Below are 16995 nucleotides of genomic sequence, written 5' to 3'. Positions count from 1 at the left end.
TAGTGCTGTAAGTTTGTTTTTTGATTGTTTTTGCTGGTAAGTTTTTTAATTTTATTTGTTTACACTACAGACATAAAATTTTAAATATTTAAACAACTTCTGTTTCTTTTTATAAATATTCCAAAGTACCAAAGACCTTCAAAATTAGTGTTGAGGTATGGCAAAAATATAATAAAAGCAAGGCAATGGTAAAATCAATAATACAAGAATATAAAAAGGCTGAAAGTGTGTAAAACAAAGCGCGTTCGGGCTGTCCACCAAAAACAACATCTCGAGAAGATAAGCTTATTGTACAAGAAGTAAAGCAAGAGCCTGTTATTTCTGCCAGAGCTATCAAAAAGAAACTAAATGCAAATGTTTCTAAACAAACAGTACAACATAGACTTTGCTCTGCAAGGTTTTATGGATCCCGTGTCGCAAAAAAAACTTTTATTTTGAGAAAAAAAAAAAAATTAAACAACTTTCCTTTACAAAAAAGTACTTTTCAAAACCACTAGGTTTCTGGAAATCAGTTTTATGGTCTGATGAAAGTAAATTCGAACAAAAGAATTCCAAAAAAAGATCAAATGTATTGAAAAGAAAAGGAAAACCCTTGCACAAAAAAACTTTAAAAGCAACCATCAAAATTGGAGGTAATAATATACACATTTTGGGCTGTTTTAGTTATAACGGAGTTGGTAATTTAGTTCAAATTAAAGAAAAATTAACAGGAGCTGGATATGCAAATATTTTGCAAAACAACCTTATGCCTCCCATCAATAAATTAGGATTAACGGATCAATTTACCTTCCAACAAGACAATGATCCAAAACATGCCAGTAAGATTGCCAAGAATATTTTGAAGAAAATGAAATAAAATTGTTGGATTGGCCTGCGCAAAGACCAGATATCAATCCAATTGAAAATTTGTGGTATTATTTGGACGACAAAGTTAATAGGGATGAGCACAGTATCAACAAACAAAACTTCTTTTTAGCTTTGAAGACAGCTTGACATAATATTCCTCCAAACCATTTACAAAACTTAATTGATAGTATTCCTTGTCACTTGCAGCAGCTATCAATGCCAAATGACTTCATACTAAATATTTATTAACTATAAAGCAAAAAACTTGAATATAGTTAATAAAACTTTGAGAGGTGTGAATACTTTTAAAGCTTCCTATTATCTCAACTTTTAAATAACTTTCATTTTTTTTAAAAACAAGAATTTAATTTTGATAAAATATTATAGTTAATATTATTTTTAGTTGTTACAATAAATATTTTTTTAATCTCAATTAAAATTATTTAAATCAATTTTGTTTTTGTTTTATTGTTACAACATCTTTTATGATAGGGTATAAATAATTTTGTCGCATACTGTGTGTATATATATATATATATGTAAATATACATATTTATAATTTGATTTAGCATATTTGGTATAACTTGATTTTATAATCTGATTATTAATTGTAATTTAATTAATAATCAGCATAACTAGATATAATTTTATTATCATCTGCATCATTTGAAAACAATGTACAATAGTTTCAAGAGCTGTTTAATATGTGTACTGGCAAGTACTTAGTTTTATAGTTTCATAGATAATATCTTACAGCCCCACATCATTTCACACAAATTTCATAGTGGATATTTGTCTGCTTCCTCTGCAGCCACATGCCTCCAGCGATGACTTTAAAACATGTCAGCAAAATATTCTAGTTACAAGCTGCTGAATGAAGAATTAAAGATATTTCAACATTCAGTTGAAAAGTCTTTGGACATTATCTTGATTTAGTCTTTGAACATAAATAACAAGTACATCTTAATTATTACTTGATTAGCTTGAACAGAGTTCTTAGCTTTTTTTGACAATTAGATTAACTGCCAGAAACATTTATGTATTCTTTACATTCTTAGGCCTATGTAACTATATAGAAATGACAATTTTCTATGATTAAAGTTGACAATTTTTAACATTTAACAAAAAAATTGAGTTTAATTTTTTTTAAACAACAAGTACATCATTATTACTAAAGCTCAATTTAAAAACTCATTAAATTAATTGTTTATAACTACATTATACGACTAGTTGATTGTAAATAAAATTGGGTATTAGTTAATAAAAATAGATTGCAAAGCGTCTGAATATAGAAAATAAGCATTAAGCTGTAGTAGATAAAATATTTTCTTTATTTTCAACTGTAATTTCTACTAAATTTCATCATCATAAATGATTACTTACCTATGCGTATTGGGCTTAGAAAGTTTGAAAAAACTGTTAAAGGACCTCTTTTTGCATAAGGTGTGACAACACCAATAGATAAATGATCACCAACTGCTTTCTCAGACATTAAAGCCTCAATGTAGTATTTATAATTTTCCTTTAAAAAAACCATCACTGAAATTTGACTTGCAGTCCTAATGAAATAGATTAGTTTAAATCTTTTCAAAATGATGCTAAATGAAATCAATTTTTCAAAACAAACTTTATATTTAAGCATGAAAAAATAAACTACACTTAACTATTAATGTCATAATCTAAAAAACTCACTTGTTAAATTGCATGTATTTTGAGTAAGAAGTTTGATTAATAATCAATCTTTTATTGTTTGGATCAGAATCATTGCTTATATACAACTCACAAAAATCATCACATGAGCTGTAAAAAGTATAATTGCCAGTTAGTGAAGCAACAAACCAACCACGAATTCTTTGTCCATAATAATCATCAATGTTTTGTGGTGCATTAAACATATCAATAATTCCATAACTGTCAGGTGTAAGAGGGTATATAGGGTTTTTCTTTAAAGCATCAATGCTGAAAATACTTTTATCATTATTGTAGTAAACTTCTCGTAATAATCCAGGAGAGACTATACAGTAAAAAAAAAAAAACATTGTTAAGTGTTTCCAAGAGACATTGTTTAAGACTAAATATTTTTAGTTTCTTTTTTTACTCTAAACCCATTTTTAAAAAAATAGTTTATGTAATGTATATAAATTTCATTAGCAAACTATAACATCAGTTACCAGCTTTAATTTTAAAAAAATTTGAAAAACTCAAAAGGTAAAACATTTTAAAACAAAATATTTTACAAATCTTTTAAATCATTTCAGAACAAAATATTTTAAAAAGATGTATTTTTTCATAACTTAAAAACAATACATTTATACCGTATGCCAATGATTTACTGATGATGACTAGATTTCTGATGAACCCACTGTGAGCAGCATACCAAGGATCACTAGCATATACTTTTACATTTGATAGTTTCACTGGTGTCTTGTTCACAACTGAGTAAACAATTGATCCATTCACATATATGCAATATATGTAGCTTTGATCAACTAACTGTTGTGATATCTTTATTGATGACCACTGTTTTAATGGAATTGGTGCAGTTGTAAAAACACTGTTGGAATCATCATTTATGGCTGATGCAATATGAAGAATACTTGTACTTGGGTTAAAAAAAACAGCTGGATTTCTGTCCCCATACTGCTCTACATTTCCACCAATTGTTAAATGAATCACATTTACCAAGTAATTAAATATACTTGTTGGATACACATCAAATGATACTGTGTATTCTTTACCAAGCTCCTTCAATGTTGCTACAGTTGTATTTTGGAGTAAAGGTAATTTAAAATTTATGAACAAATACTCTTGTAGAGTTTCAATACCATCTGCAAAAAAAAAAACTTTATCATATATACTCATTGTATTTTAAGACCAAGTAAGTATTTGTAATAATCTATGTTTTGTAACATTCTGACAAACAAAAATGTATATTGATTGTTATGAATTGGTTCTAGAATAAAATATTCCTTTATTGATACAATAGAGCAAAAGTTTTTAGAAAATATTCCTTTATTGATACAATAGAGCAAAAGTTAATGACCAATAAAACTTGCTTAAACTTAAGCAACAATTAGAAAACCTTAACTTTACTAAACAGAGGCGTGTTTTTTACAGATGTCTTTATTAGTCCACTTTCTTTCAGAAAGATTTTAAAACAAGTAAGATTTCCTTGTTTGTTGTTTCTAATAATAAATTTAAATAACAAAATTACTTTGTTACATTTAACAAACTTTTGCTAGTTTTGATGCCAAAAACTAGCAAAAACTTGCACTTCTGCTTTCCTTTTTTGTAAATGCACAAGTTGACAAAATACCATGGTATCTTACAACATGAATTTAAGTGATAGTAAAAGAAAAAAAATTTTAGAATACACAGCAAAGCCCTTCACTTCAGATACACAGCAAAGCCATTCACTTCAGGTATACAGCAAAGTCCTTCACATTAGACTTCTATATTTCAAAAATTAAACTCTATGAAAATCTATATATTAAAAAGTATTTTTCCTCAAATGGTTTTTATATAAAATAACAACTTCTTTGCTTTGCTGATGACAGCGTGAATTTAGTATGTTTCTCATTTTTAATTCTAAAAAAAGGTCAAAATAAGAAGTGTTCTTGTTGGAGGAAGGACAGGGGTGTTAGCTAATACTAAACTGTCTACTGGTAAAAGTCCTTTAAAGTACCAGCTGAAGCTTATCTTATTTAGATTGGTAGATTAATCCTTTTCCAGACCTTTCCTGATCTAATTGATAAAAGACTTTCGGATTTTAAGTAACTTGTGTTGAAAAATTTATGAGCTCTGCTTTCTCCCAGTTAATGCAGTAATATGTTGAGTTTAAGTGTAGCCAATAAAAACCAAAAGACTGAATTTCAAGAGCAAAGCCCTCCACTTTGCACTTAAAAAAAATCTATATATCAAAAAAACTATTTTCCTTAAAGTAGTTTTTTATATGTAATAACTTCTGTGTATTGTTGATGATAGTGTATGTTTAGTATGCTTATCATTTTTAAAATGTTGCTTTTAGCTTAGGTTCTAAAAAATCATCAAAAAGAGAAGTGTTTCTTGTAAAAGGAAGAACAGGAGTGTTAGCTATTACTAAACTTCCAACTGGTAGATGTGCTTCAAGATACTAACATCACAGGCTTCTAATGAAATACAAGGAAAATTCAAGTTTCTTATCTGGTAATGTGAGTTCATACTCTCTAAAGGATAAATTTCAAGTAACCTGCACAAAATAAAGTGGATGCTTAAATGAGAAAAATGAGAAGTACTTTTGTGTTCTTAAACAAGTGAAGAAAATCTGGTTGAAAGCAGAAAGAAGTTGGAAAAATTTAAGCATCACATTGGTGCTAAAGCAATTATAAAAAGGGATGAGTTTACAAACAAGTTAGATAAGTTATTTGGTATTGCTTATAAGGACTATGACAAGCACATTATGAAAAATAGCATCAAATATATGCAAGCATGACAATAAGCCGAGTTTTTCTGCAAGATTAAAAACACATGGTTTACTTAATCTGAAATGAAGTACCCTCTGGCAATGGTGATACTTCAATCAATAAGAATGTAACTTATTTATTAAACACAATTTTTCTTGGACTAAGTTTTTTTGAAAAAATTTAACAAGTTAAGAATGCACAGCTTTATTTTAGAATTCAGTCCATAAATTAGCTTAAAAAGTTTTAAATTTAGACAATCTTAATATTTTCTTCTTAAAACTCAGTTACAACTCCATATTTAGAACTCTAATGTCAAATTATTTTACATAAAGGTAAAATGGTATCATTAAAGAGATATATGCTCAAAATATGTGTCATGTTTTCTATAAAACCATAATTAAGTTGTTTTTTTTTTCCGAAATTGAACAAAAAATTACAAATATTTTCTAGCTTAACACTTTGTTATGATGAAAATTCTTGGGCTTCCTTATATAAACCTGCATTTATACAACATGCAACTTGTTTTTGACTTTCTTATTATTACAATTAGAAACTTCAATAATGTCAGAAAGATAGTTTTATATTGAGTGATAAAGATTACTTTAATGCAGATACGAAGCTTTGAGTTCAGATACCTGATCTTTGTATCCAACAATAAAAACTTTACAGAGTATATTGTTTTTTTCACTTTAGTGAGAAGTCAAAGTTGTTATGGAAAATCTGGTAAATTTACAAGAAATTAAAAGAAGAAAAAATTGAGGAAATTGAAAACCTTTCTCAGGCACGTCATTGCTGTTTTTTACCTACAACAGGAATTAAATTGTGTTATTTACTGAACTCTCAGCTACTTTTTATCTTTTTTACTACTGATTCCTCAGAAGCATTCTTACAGTAAATGAATCTGATCAAACAAGTGATAATCTGTAAGAAATCGAAAGAAAAATTTAAGATCTTGATGGGGCAGATCTTCTTTTCTATCAATAGAATATGTCAATACCCTTTGAATATTTGTGAATTGTAACTACCAAGATATAGCTCTACTGACACACCTTCATGATTCTGGTTAAATTTGATAAAGAGCTTTAGGAAATCAGTTAAGAGATCTTTCTCACAACAATCAGATCAAGAAATGTCAGCATTGAAATGGAAGATACCATGGCATCAGTCAGTTATCATACATCACTATCTGTCTAAAAAGTAAAAAATAGCTGTGCAGACTGTATCAACACAAACTCTATCTTTCTCCAAATGAAAATTCCAGATTTGAACCTTCTTTGGAGACAATTCCTAAAGATGATGAGCCACAGTTTTTATGTGGCTAAAATTGTATCAGATTTTAAACATAAGGTTTTCCATCACAAAATAGCTGCTGGGAAAAGTGAACAATAGTGATATTAAATTATGACACAACATCAAGAAGCAAAAGTAGATACTAAATGTTCAGTTTGATTTTCAACTTTTATAATAATGCATCATTTTCGCATACAATCATTGTTCTCAAATAATAAAACTCATTGTTGAAAACACTTTCCGAAAGGAAAACATCTTAACTATTATGATACAGTGACTAAGAACCTTTAAATAGAGAACGAAGTTGCAACAGTTTTGAACTCAAATCAAAACTTTACCATGTATTATGCAAATTGCATACGTGAAAAGCTTGATAAATTGAAAAGCAAAAGTTTGTGATTAAATAGAACTTTGTGTACAAGAAGGCCAAAAGAAATAATTTGTTTAAAGCGTTCTAGAAAAACTGATCAAAAAATATTGAAAACTAAGAAACTTAAAGCTCATTGAATTCTCTAAAAGTTATTGTCTCCATGTATGGTTGTGTACCATTTAAAGGCCATCATGGCTATTGTGAAAAATGGTCAAAAAAATATTGCATTACAAACAAAAGCGTTATTTTGAGGACAAGTCTTATGTACTTATACCCTTTCCAGTAAAAAAAAAAAACGCACAATTATGTGGTATTGACTCAATTTAACAAATAATACAAGCAGGTGGAACTTTATCCTATTCTTCTTTCAACTATTTGAATGATGAATCTTGATTTGAAAAATTTTAAATTAAAAATTCAATTTAAGTCAATTATAGTACATAAGGACAAATATTTTTTCTTATAGAACAATGTGGCTGGAAACTCTTGCACATGTAAATACAAAAAATAATTAACACATTCACAAACATAACTAATATTATTTCGCTATATTATTTTATTTCTGATATCTTATTCAAACATCTCATAATGATTATAAACTATTAATCTTTTTTTTAAAAAAATTTGAGAGCAAAAGATCACTAGCTGGAAAGACGCCATGTGCAGATACAATGTGCAAACAGAAAAAGACTACAAAGGTGGCCATATTGAATAATTTCTAAATGGTCCTACAAACATTTGTTAAAGTTTATTGATGTCAGTTATTTGGTTATCAAATTATTATTTACACTGTCTTTGATTTTCTGTGTTTTGCTGCCTAACCCTGCATATATAAACTATATAAGGAAATTCAAACCTTGGCATACTACTTGATTATTTACTATTTTCTGTCCATAGTTGCAAGTACAAACTCCAAAATCATTACTTTTAAAAAAACATGTTTCATATTTAGGGTTAACACATGTTGAGGTACATTTTTCTGAAAAAAAAAAACATTTGTATATATATATATATATATATATATATATATATATATATATATATATATATATATATATATATATATATATATATATATATATATATATATATATATATATATATATATGTAGAGAGAGAGAGAGAGAGAGAGAGAGAGAGAGAGAGAGAGAGAGTAAAACAGGGTAGAACGAAATAGTTATGATAACTAATTATTGAATAAACTTCTTCCAAATATTTTTTGATCATGCTGTAGAGAATTTTTTTCTGAATAATATGATATCAAATTTTAATCAAAAAAAAATTGTTTATACTAAAATGGTTTATAAAAGAAGAGTGTATAGCTACAGATTTTACATTAGTATTGCACCAATAAATGAAAGTATGAATAGTCTTCTGTGGTAAATAAAAGTATTTGATAAAGGTAGTGTACTCTTGGATAAATTAAACAAAATTTTATAAAACATAAACATACAAGTACCTATTCGGATTCCACTTAACATATTCATACCAATTGGCTGTAGAGATGAAAGATTTTCATCTATAGTTACAAAACGAACAGCAATAGATAAGAAATCATCTATAGCAAATTCTGCCATTAAAACTTCAATATAGTACTTGCTGCTTGCCTTCAAATATATATTTGCAGAAAAAGAACTAAAAAATACATTTAAAGCAAAGAGCTAAATCTGAAAAAATATAAGTGATAACATTAAAAGCATTTAGAAAAATTACAAAATTAGAATAACAAAACAATCTCTTTGAAAAAGATTGGTCAAAAAAGTCCTGGGACTAAATACTAAAAAAACTTTTTTTTTGGAAAATTTTAACTTTATAACTCTTAAAGGAGACTATGATGATGAATGATTTATTTGAATGCTTTTTTAACAACTTAATGTCCTTCTTGTAGAAGGATTTGTTAAGAGTTTCAAAAAACATTTAAGTTTTCAATATGATCTTTTTTTTTTGTGCCAAATCTCTTTCCCTAGCATTTTCTTAGGAATTGCAAACAGGTAGGAGTTGCTGGGGACCAGATAGAGAGAATAAGGTGAGTAGGGAAGCAATTCGAAGCCTAATTCATTCATTTTTGTGGTTGCAACTATTTAATTGTTACATAATCCTCAGTCTTCATGAAATAGAACTTTTTGGTTCATCATGTGGGGGTATTTCTTTTTGATTTCATTCTTTAATTTTCATCCAGTCCAAACAGTATTTTTAAACATCAACGGAGTAAGTACACAGAGCATTCATTTGGAAAAAAGATTCCTAATAAACAAATGTTCTTACAAAATATTGTATGCACTATCTTCTTATACCTTGAGGATGTCAGTTATCTCCTGCAACTTTATATTATGATTGTTCTTCAAAATTTTTGATATCTTTTATGTTCCTTATATGAAGATCATGGGCATTCAGTATCATTGGTGCCACATTAAATTGAGTAAACCATCAACAAATAGTTTTTTGATAAAGATTTTTTATAACACTTTTTCAAGAAAGCCCAGGTAACTTAAAAAATTGATTGGTTTGTTTGAATCAGTAAATAGAACTTTTTTAAATGCAGTAGCCCGCAGAAAGTTATAAATATCTAACTTTTTTCAAGTTTTTCCGACATAACTTTTTGTCTTTTTTTATTGAAAATGAATGAAGTTTTTCAGAATTGTTCCTCTAATGTAATTACATATTGTAACTAACTCAAAAAAGTGATAACTTGTAACAGAAGAAAGAAGTTCAAGTTTTATTAAATAATAGAGAATAAAACTTACTGAGCTTGAACTGTATTTTTGACCATTAAAAAGGTGTTTAATTAACACAAAATAACCTATTTTAACCATCATTTGAAAATGTCAAGAATAGCATCAGTCAAACATCAATATCTTAATAAAGAATAAGACAAAAAATTCTGAAACATTTACATGAATCTTTAAAGCAGCAATAAATACCAATGGTTCCAATAACATTTTTTAAGATTGATATACCAACGCTATTGCTTTATCTTTTATATTAAAATTTTTTTTTCACTGCATATACAATCTTTTTCCAAAACAAAATTCTTTTTATTTCTTTGAAGAAACCAGCTTGTTTTGGATTTTCTTTAAGCTTCTTGTAGTTCAACTTACTTTTGAAATACTAGACTATTCTTGTGTGTAATAGTTTTTTTATGTTTTCTAGACTTAGAATGTTTTAAATGTGACTTATCTTGAAAGGAATTTTTATAGTACTTTTGACACAATACTTGTTCGATCTTAAAACAGATAATCTTTTTGGTATTATTGGTTAGTATTGATTGCTTTAAAAATGGCTGATTTAAGTGATAAAAAATTTATGAAACAGGTAAATTTCTGCAGTTTTAGCATTCAATGAAAAGGTATAAAGGGGTACAATCAACTTTACTCTATCTAATTTTAGGAAGAAAGCATTTAGCTTGTACAAAAAGTTTTATCCTGAACAATAGAAGGAGAGTGAAGACAATTCCAAGAAGAAGTATGGGGAAGATGGCAAAGAGTTTGTATCAGATTTTTGAGACATAAAACATTTTTTAAGATAAGATTTATGTGGTATACAAGATAAGATTTATGAAAGCAGAGATTCAAATTAAAAAATATAAGTTTTAGTTTAGAGGTTTAAATACAAGTTTAATTTAGAGCAAATTGCTGTTTCACATAGAAAAAATTTTGTTTGTGATTTAAAATAGATTAGAACTTTATAAGTCAACTCTTTATGAAACTTACAAAGTATACCCAAAAATGTGAAAAATGGATTTTTTAACATTTTTAGTTCCAAGTTAATATATTAGCATGTAGAAAGATGATACAAATTATAATTTAGTATGTAGAAAGATATAACAAAAAAGCATAAAAACATACTTGAATATATGATACCCTGAGGCACCTATTTGGCTGACAATCAATACTTTATTGTCTGGATTAGTGTCATTACTTAAATACAACTCACAAACATCATCACAAGAGCTGTAAAATGTATAACTCCCAGTTTGTGGGACAAAAAGCCAGCCACGAATTCTTTGTCCATAGTATTCCCCAACATTTTGTGGTGCATCAAAAACATCAATAACTCCATAGCTATCTGCACTATCAGGGTAATTTGGATTTTTCTTCAATGCATCAATACTATTTGTGTCTTTGTTGTTATTGTTAAAAACTTCACGAAATAATCCAATTGAGACTAAAAATTGGTAGAAAAAGAACATTAGTAAAATAAAAATATATGTAGAGTTAAAGATGTACTTTAAGACAACCTTGTTTTAAATAGAAAAGAATGTTTACAAATAGATTTCATGCATAAAAAGTTTATAAAAGAAGAGTAGCAACAGATTTTAAAATAACTGATGGATTTATGTACTATTATATTAAGCATTAACTTACTACAGTTATCTTGATTACAATATTGGTCTGATGTATAAATGAACACCTAGAAATCATATTACAATTATTTTGTTACATAAATAAATGACGAATTACATACATACATACATACGTACATGCGTATGTACGTAAGTATGTATGTATGTATGTATGCATGTATGTATGTATGCGTATGTATGTATGTATGTATGTATGTATGTATGTATGTATGTATGTATGTATGTATGTATGTATGTATGTATGTATGTATGTATGTATGTATGTATGTATGTATGTATGTAATTCAATTCAATATATTTCATGTTAAAGATGTTACAAAAAACACAGGTCTTTGCAAATAGCTATTCACTAATAAAACGCAATGACCTAAATAATATAAAGAAAAGGCAAGAGAAAAACAAGAAATAAACTAGTCACAAAGTAAAAGTAGAACTTTACAAAAATTTATAAGTAACGCTTATAAAACAGACTTTTAAAAGAGTTAAAATATACACTGTGTCAAAAAAGTTTTCATCCACCTATCCTGTTCATTTTTCAGACGCAATAACTTTTTATTGAATAAAGATATAAGCAAAATTTCAACTAAATGATATAAGTTAACCATTCAAGAAATATTGTAAAAAAAGATTTTACAAAATAAAGAATAGAAAATTAAATATTGCATTTTAAACTACACAATGCCTCTTTTTTGCACCAAAAAATTTTTCATCCACTTTACAAAAATCAAATAAAATTGTTATGCAAACTCTATTTGCGAGTGTTTTAATATCTTGTATTTCCACTATGAGCTTTTATTACCTCATGCAGTCTGTTTTTCATAGTATCAACTAATTTTTGGGTAATTTCTGGAGTGATTGAGCCCCACTCTTTCATAATTACTGATTGGAGTTGTTGCCGATTCCTCACATCATGGTTTCTAATTCTTCTACCCAATTCTTCCCACAGATGTTCGATAGGATTTAAATTTGGAAATTGTGGGGGTGTATGAAGTTGCTTAGCTATTTTAAATACAAGCCATTCCTTGACACATTTGGCTGTATGTTTTGGATCGTTATTTTGCTGAAAAGTAAATGACTTAGTAAGTCCCAATTTGTGGACACTTTCTTCCAGATTATTTTTTAGAATGTTTAAATACACATTTTGATCCATATTTCTATCAATGAAAACCAAGTTTTCTACACCTGAAGCACTCATACACCCCCACACTAAAATACTTCCTCCACCATGCTTCACTGTTGGACACAAGTTTTGTTTTTTAAATGCTTCATTTGGTTTTCTCCAAACTTTAACTTTTCCATCTGATGAAAACACATTAAAATTTGACTCATTGGTGAAAAGGACAGATTCCCTGAATGTTTGTGGTTCATTAATATAAAGCTTTGCAAAGTGTAGTCGTTTGGCTTTGTTTACTTTGCTGATGTAGGGCTTTTTCAATGGTACTCTACCATTGTATCCAGCTCTTCTTAAGGTTATTCTAATAGTTTCAGGATCCACTTTTAAATTGTAATCATTTTGCAGCATTCCAGCAAGTTTTGGAGCACTTATTTTAGGATTCTGGATGACTCTTCTCACGTCCTGTATGTGGCTTATCAGCAATTTTTTTGGTGGTTTGGTATTTCTTGATAATGGACTGCACAGTTGAACGTGGTTTCTTTACTATTTCTCCTATATTTCGCTGTGATTTTCCCTCCTTCCATAGTCTAACAATTAGTGATCGAATTTCCTCTGCAACTCTCATTTTTAATAATTATTCTAACAAAAATTAAAAATATAAAAGATTCATATAAAGAAAAAATAATACAAAAATCTTAATAAATCTAATTTATATTTAAAAAACGTTACTTTAATACTGATTACATAACAAATTGAAATTTGAATACATAAAAAATTGAGGTTTGAGTGCAGGGTGGATGAAAACTTTTTTGGCGCAAAAAACAGGCATTGTGTAGTTTAAAATGCGATATTTAGTTTTCTATTCTTTATTTTGTAAAATCTTTTTTTACAATATTTCTTGAATGGTTAACTGATATCATTTAGTTGAAATTTTGCTTATATCTTTGTTCAATAAAAAGTTATTGCGTCTGAAAAATGAACAAGACAGGTGGATGAAAACTTATTTAACACAGTGTAGGTCAAATAATTATTATAATGCATTCACATATACATAGATATATACACATATACAAAAATAAGAAATTATAAAATGTACATAAACATAAAGAAAAAAGTTATAGAGGTAAAGAATTAACTGTAACTTTTTAGGTAGAAATGATGGAGTGACTTTAAGAACAGATTCTTGGATCTAAGGATAAAATCTGTTTTTAGGATGTACGGAAGGGTGTTCCAAGAAAGGATACACTGATATGTAATTGAATTTATTCCATGTTTAGTTGTCTGTTTTTGAGGGATGGTTAAGTTGTTAAAAGTAACTGAGCTTTGGTTATGCCCACACGTTGTCCTACTATTAAAGTAGTTACGAAATATGGAAGGAAGGAGACCGTGTTGTTGATCCCAGACAAATGAATGATTTAGAAACTGGATTAAATCATAGAAACGAAGAACTTTGGATGTAAGATTTTGGATGTCAGTAGGGAAGTTTCTTGGGCAGAAATTAATTATTTATATTGCTCTATTTTGAAGCGAAACGATTTTTAAAAGACAGACGGTTTTAGATTGTCCCCAAACTTGGCATGCATATTGTAAGTGTGAACCAAATATTGAGTGATATATAGATAGTTATGTTTCAAAATTAACGTTGTGTCGAACTTCTGCTAACATGCCGTTGGAACGGCTTAATTTCAGAGTAAGGTTATCTGTGTGTTTTAAATGAAAGTTTTGTCATCCATTATAACACCAAGATAAGTTTGTTACTAGACAAAGGCAGCTTTTGGCCACTTATCATAAAGTTCAAGTATTTTGGAAGATTCTTGTTAGTTTTTTTAGAAAAGTTAGTATATTGCGTCTTAAATATTACTAATTCTGTTTTTTTAGTATTCAATGAGATTTTATTTGCTCGGAGCCATTGAACAAGACTGGTCATATCCTCATTTATATATTTATTTAGTTTTTTGAGGGAGTTGGTCGTTTATTGAAGATTTGTATTATCAGCAAAATGATACGTATTTGAATGTTTGATGGAAAGATTAAGATCATTGATGTAAATAATAAAGAGAAGAGGACCTAATATGGATCTCTGAGGAATACCAATGCAAACGCTTTTGATGTCTGAGATGGTGGCATTTAAAGTTACAAACTGTTGACGATTGAAAAAGTATGATTTAAACCTTTGCAAGGGTATGCCGCGTATACCATAATAGTTAAGCTTTGAGAGGAGAATGTCACATGGTCTACGGTGTCAAAAGCTTTTTGTAAATCAATGAAAACCCCACAAGCAAAGTTTCCATTATCAAGAGCAACTCTTATACTTTCTGTAATTTCGGAAAGAGCGTGAGCTGATGAATGCTTTTTACGAAAACCAAACTGGTGTTTATGTAAGCATTGACTTTGGTTTAGGAAGTCGTATAATTTATTATGCATAACTTTTTCAAAAATTTTGCTTAAATTAGAAAGAAGAGAAATCGAACGCTAGTTGGTGCAGTCAACCGTAGATCCTTTTTGGTGTGAATAACTTGGGCCAGCTTGAAGACATCAGGAAATATTCCTTTGCAAAATGAATTATTTAAGATGATACTTAGTGGTTTGCATAGAATTTTTGACAATAGTTTAAGAAGTTTTGTTGGAAGGCTGTTCGGTCCAACACTCTTACCTTTATGATAGTGGAATTTGTATAGTCGAGGGTTTCCTCTTCAGTTATTGGTTGCACATAAAAAGAGTTGCTATTAGGATTGCTATTAAGATTGGTCACTTTTGAAAGTTGAATTTAGAATTTGGAATTCCATAGGATAATTTTGAAGCAATCGTAAAGAAGTTGTTAAAATGATTAGAGATTGCTTTAGGATTAGTTTCGCATTTGTTGTTGATCAGTATGCTTGTTGGGGAGTAACTTTTATTTGGCTTTACATTAGTCAACTCTTTTATACCTTTCCAAGTGTTTTTTTATATCATTGATATTGTGGCTAAAAAAGTTTGTGTAATATTCCTTTTTGCTAAACTTTATAAGGTTGCTTATGCTATTACGATATTGTTTAAACTATAAAAAGTAATTTTTTCTTTCTACAGACTTTTGACTTTAAATATTTTTTATGAATTTTATTTTTAATTGTTATTGACTTGAGAATGCCTTTCGTTAATCAAGGTTTATTATCACTAGTTACTTGATCTTTTGTCAATTTTTTGTAAGGGGCATGTTTGTTCAAAATACAATCAAAAATTTTTGATTAACTTTTTAATGGAATAATTAATGGAATAAAAAGTTTTTATAGCACCTTCTAAAAATAGGTTTAGGTGAAGTTTGCGTTTTGGAATGCGGCATTATTATAAACTGAATAAGATGATCAGATATTGAAGCGGTAAGATTGCCTGAGATTATATCAGATGAAAAAAAAAGTTATCAATTACTGTTTCAGAATGAGTGGTTATGCGTGTAGGCTGTATAATAAAAGGAAAAAGAGATTATAAGTAAAATAAGTTTGTATTTATTAACTTAGACAAACTAAGTGATGTGTAGTTCTACTATGTTAGTACACAGTGCTTGTAGAAACTATTTTTACAAAAAAAATTATATTAAAAAGCAAAGTGAATTGGGTGATATTTAAACATTACAACGTATGTGGAGTTTGTTTACTTAAATATTAATGTAAAAGATCACCGCTCAATTGTTAACTGATTACAATAACCTTAGTAACAATAACAATGATCGTTATTGTCGCGAGGATTCTTTCGGATTTTGAATTTTAATACATAATATTAAAATATAAAGTTCTGTTTATTGCATGAATGTTGAGTTGTTTTCATTAAGTTATCTCATTATGTTAATAGATACAAAGTATGTCCATCGTGTGGTAAGAAATTGTTAGCGTTTTTCTTAATTTAGGAATATACTCGAGCTAATTAAGTATAACATGAGTAATTAATTTATCAAGTTTCGCATAACTAGTGATGAGTAAAATATATAGTTGTAGTTCAAAAATCACAGTTGAAAGTTAAGTAAAGATTAGAAATGGAAAACTTTCTGAGCGTCAAAAAAATCATTTATCGCCAAACTTTAAAGAGAAATAATTGATACTGCTTCGGAGTATAAAGAGAATCCAGGTTAAAAAGATGTTGCATTAAAATTGACCAATTTTTTGGAAAGGAAATTAGAGTTTTTATGAACCGCCAAAAAAGCGTTAAAAATGTATTTAATAAAAAAAAAATAAAAAAGGCGGGAACATTTCTTAGGGTAGGTACGTGCGTATCTGCGATTTACGGCACCGATTTTAAAGATAAAATCTTTGACCATTTTTTCACCACGTGCTCAAGGTAGGTGTCGTAAGGATGGAATTTTCTCGTCTTTGTTTTAGAATTTTATATTTACTTAAATAATATTTTAAAAGTAGAGTGTTGTAAGTTTATTGCAAATTGTTTTTTTTTTTTGCAGTTACTAACGTTTTTAGTGCTTTTAAAAACTTCATTCCTGTTCTGGAAGTGAATTGATATTGAAGGGATGATTGGCTTTTTTTCTCACTTTTGAATCAATTTTATATATCTATTTTCTATGTACCTGCCAAATTTCATTAAAAAA

The 16995-nt window shown here is 28.2% G+C and overlaps 1 protein-coding gene across 1 annotated transcript in view; it reads right to left on the bottom strand.

The window, feature by feature from the left end:
* The window catches only part of LOC145186670 (uncharacterized), a 166711-nt gene that overhangs the window by 82763 nt on the left and 66953 nt on the right, over positions 1–16995 (bottom strand). Inside the window, exons 26-33 of the mRNA XM_090094553.1 lie at positions 12111–12805; positions 11313–11358; positions 10794–11112; positions 8408–8583; positions 7805–7927; positions 3162–3674; positions 2539–2860; positions 2230–2405 (exon numbers count right to left, since the gene is read on the bottom strand). Of these exons, the coding sequence (XP_089950679.1) occupies positions 2230–2405; positions 2539–2860; positions 3162–3674; positions 7805–7927; positions 8408–8583; positions 10794–11112; positions 11313–11358; positions 12111–12805 (2370 nt within the window). The remainder of the gene's footprint in view (positions 1–2229; positions 2406–2538; positions 2861–3161; positions 3675–7804; positions 7928–8407; positions 8584–10793; positions 11113–11312; positions 11359–12110; positions 12806–16995) is intronic.

Source organism: Hydra viridissima, unplaced genomic scaffold (assembly GCF_058129835.1).
Source record: "Hydra viridissima isolate aposymbiotic clone 2 unplaced genomic scaffold, HvirCarnegie_v1 scaffold_8, whole genome shotgun sequence".
In the NCBI taxonomy this organism is placed as follows: Eukaryota; Metazoa; Cnidaria; class Hydrozoa; order Anthoathecata; family Hydridae; genus Hydra; species Hydra viridissima.
Note: the sequence above shows the minus strand (reverse complement) of the source record. Positions and strands in the feature narration are given on the sequence as shown.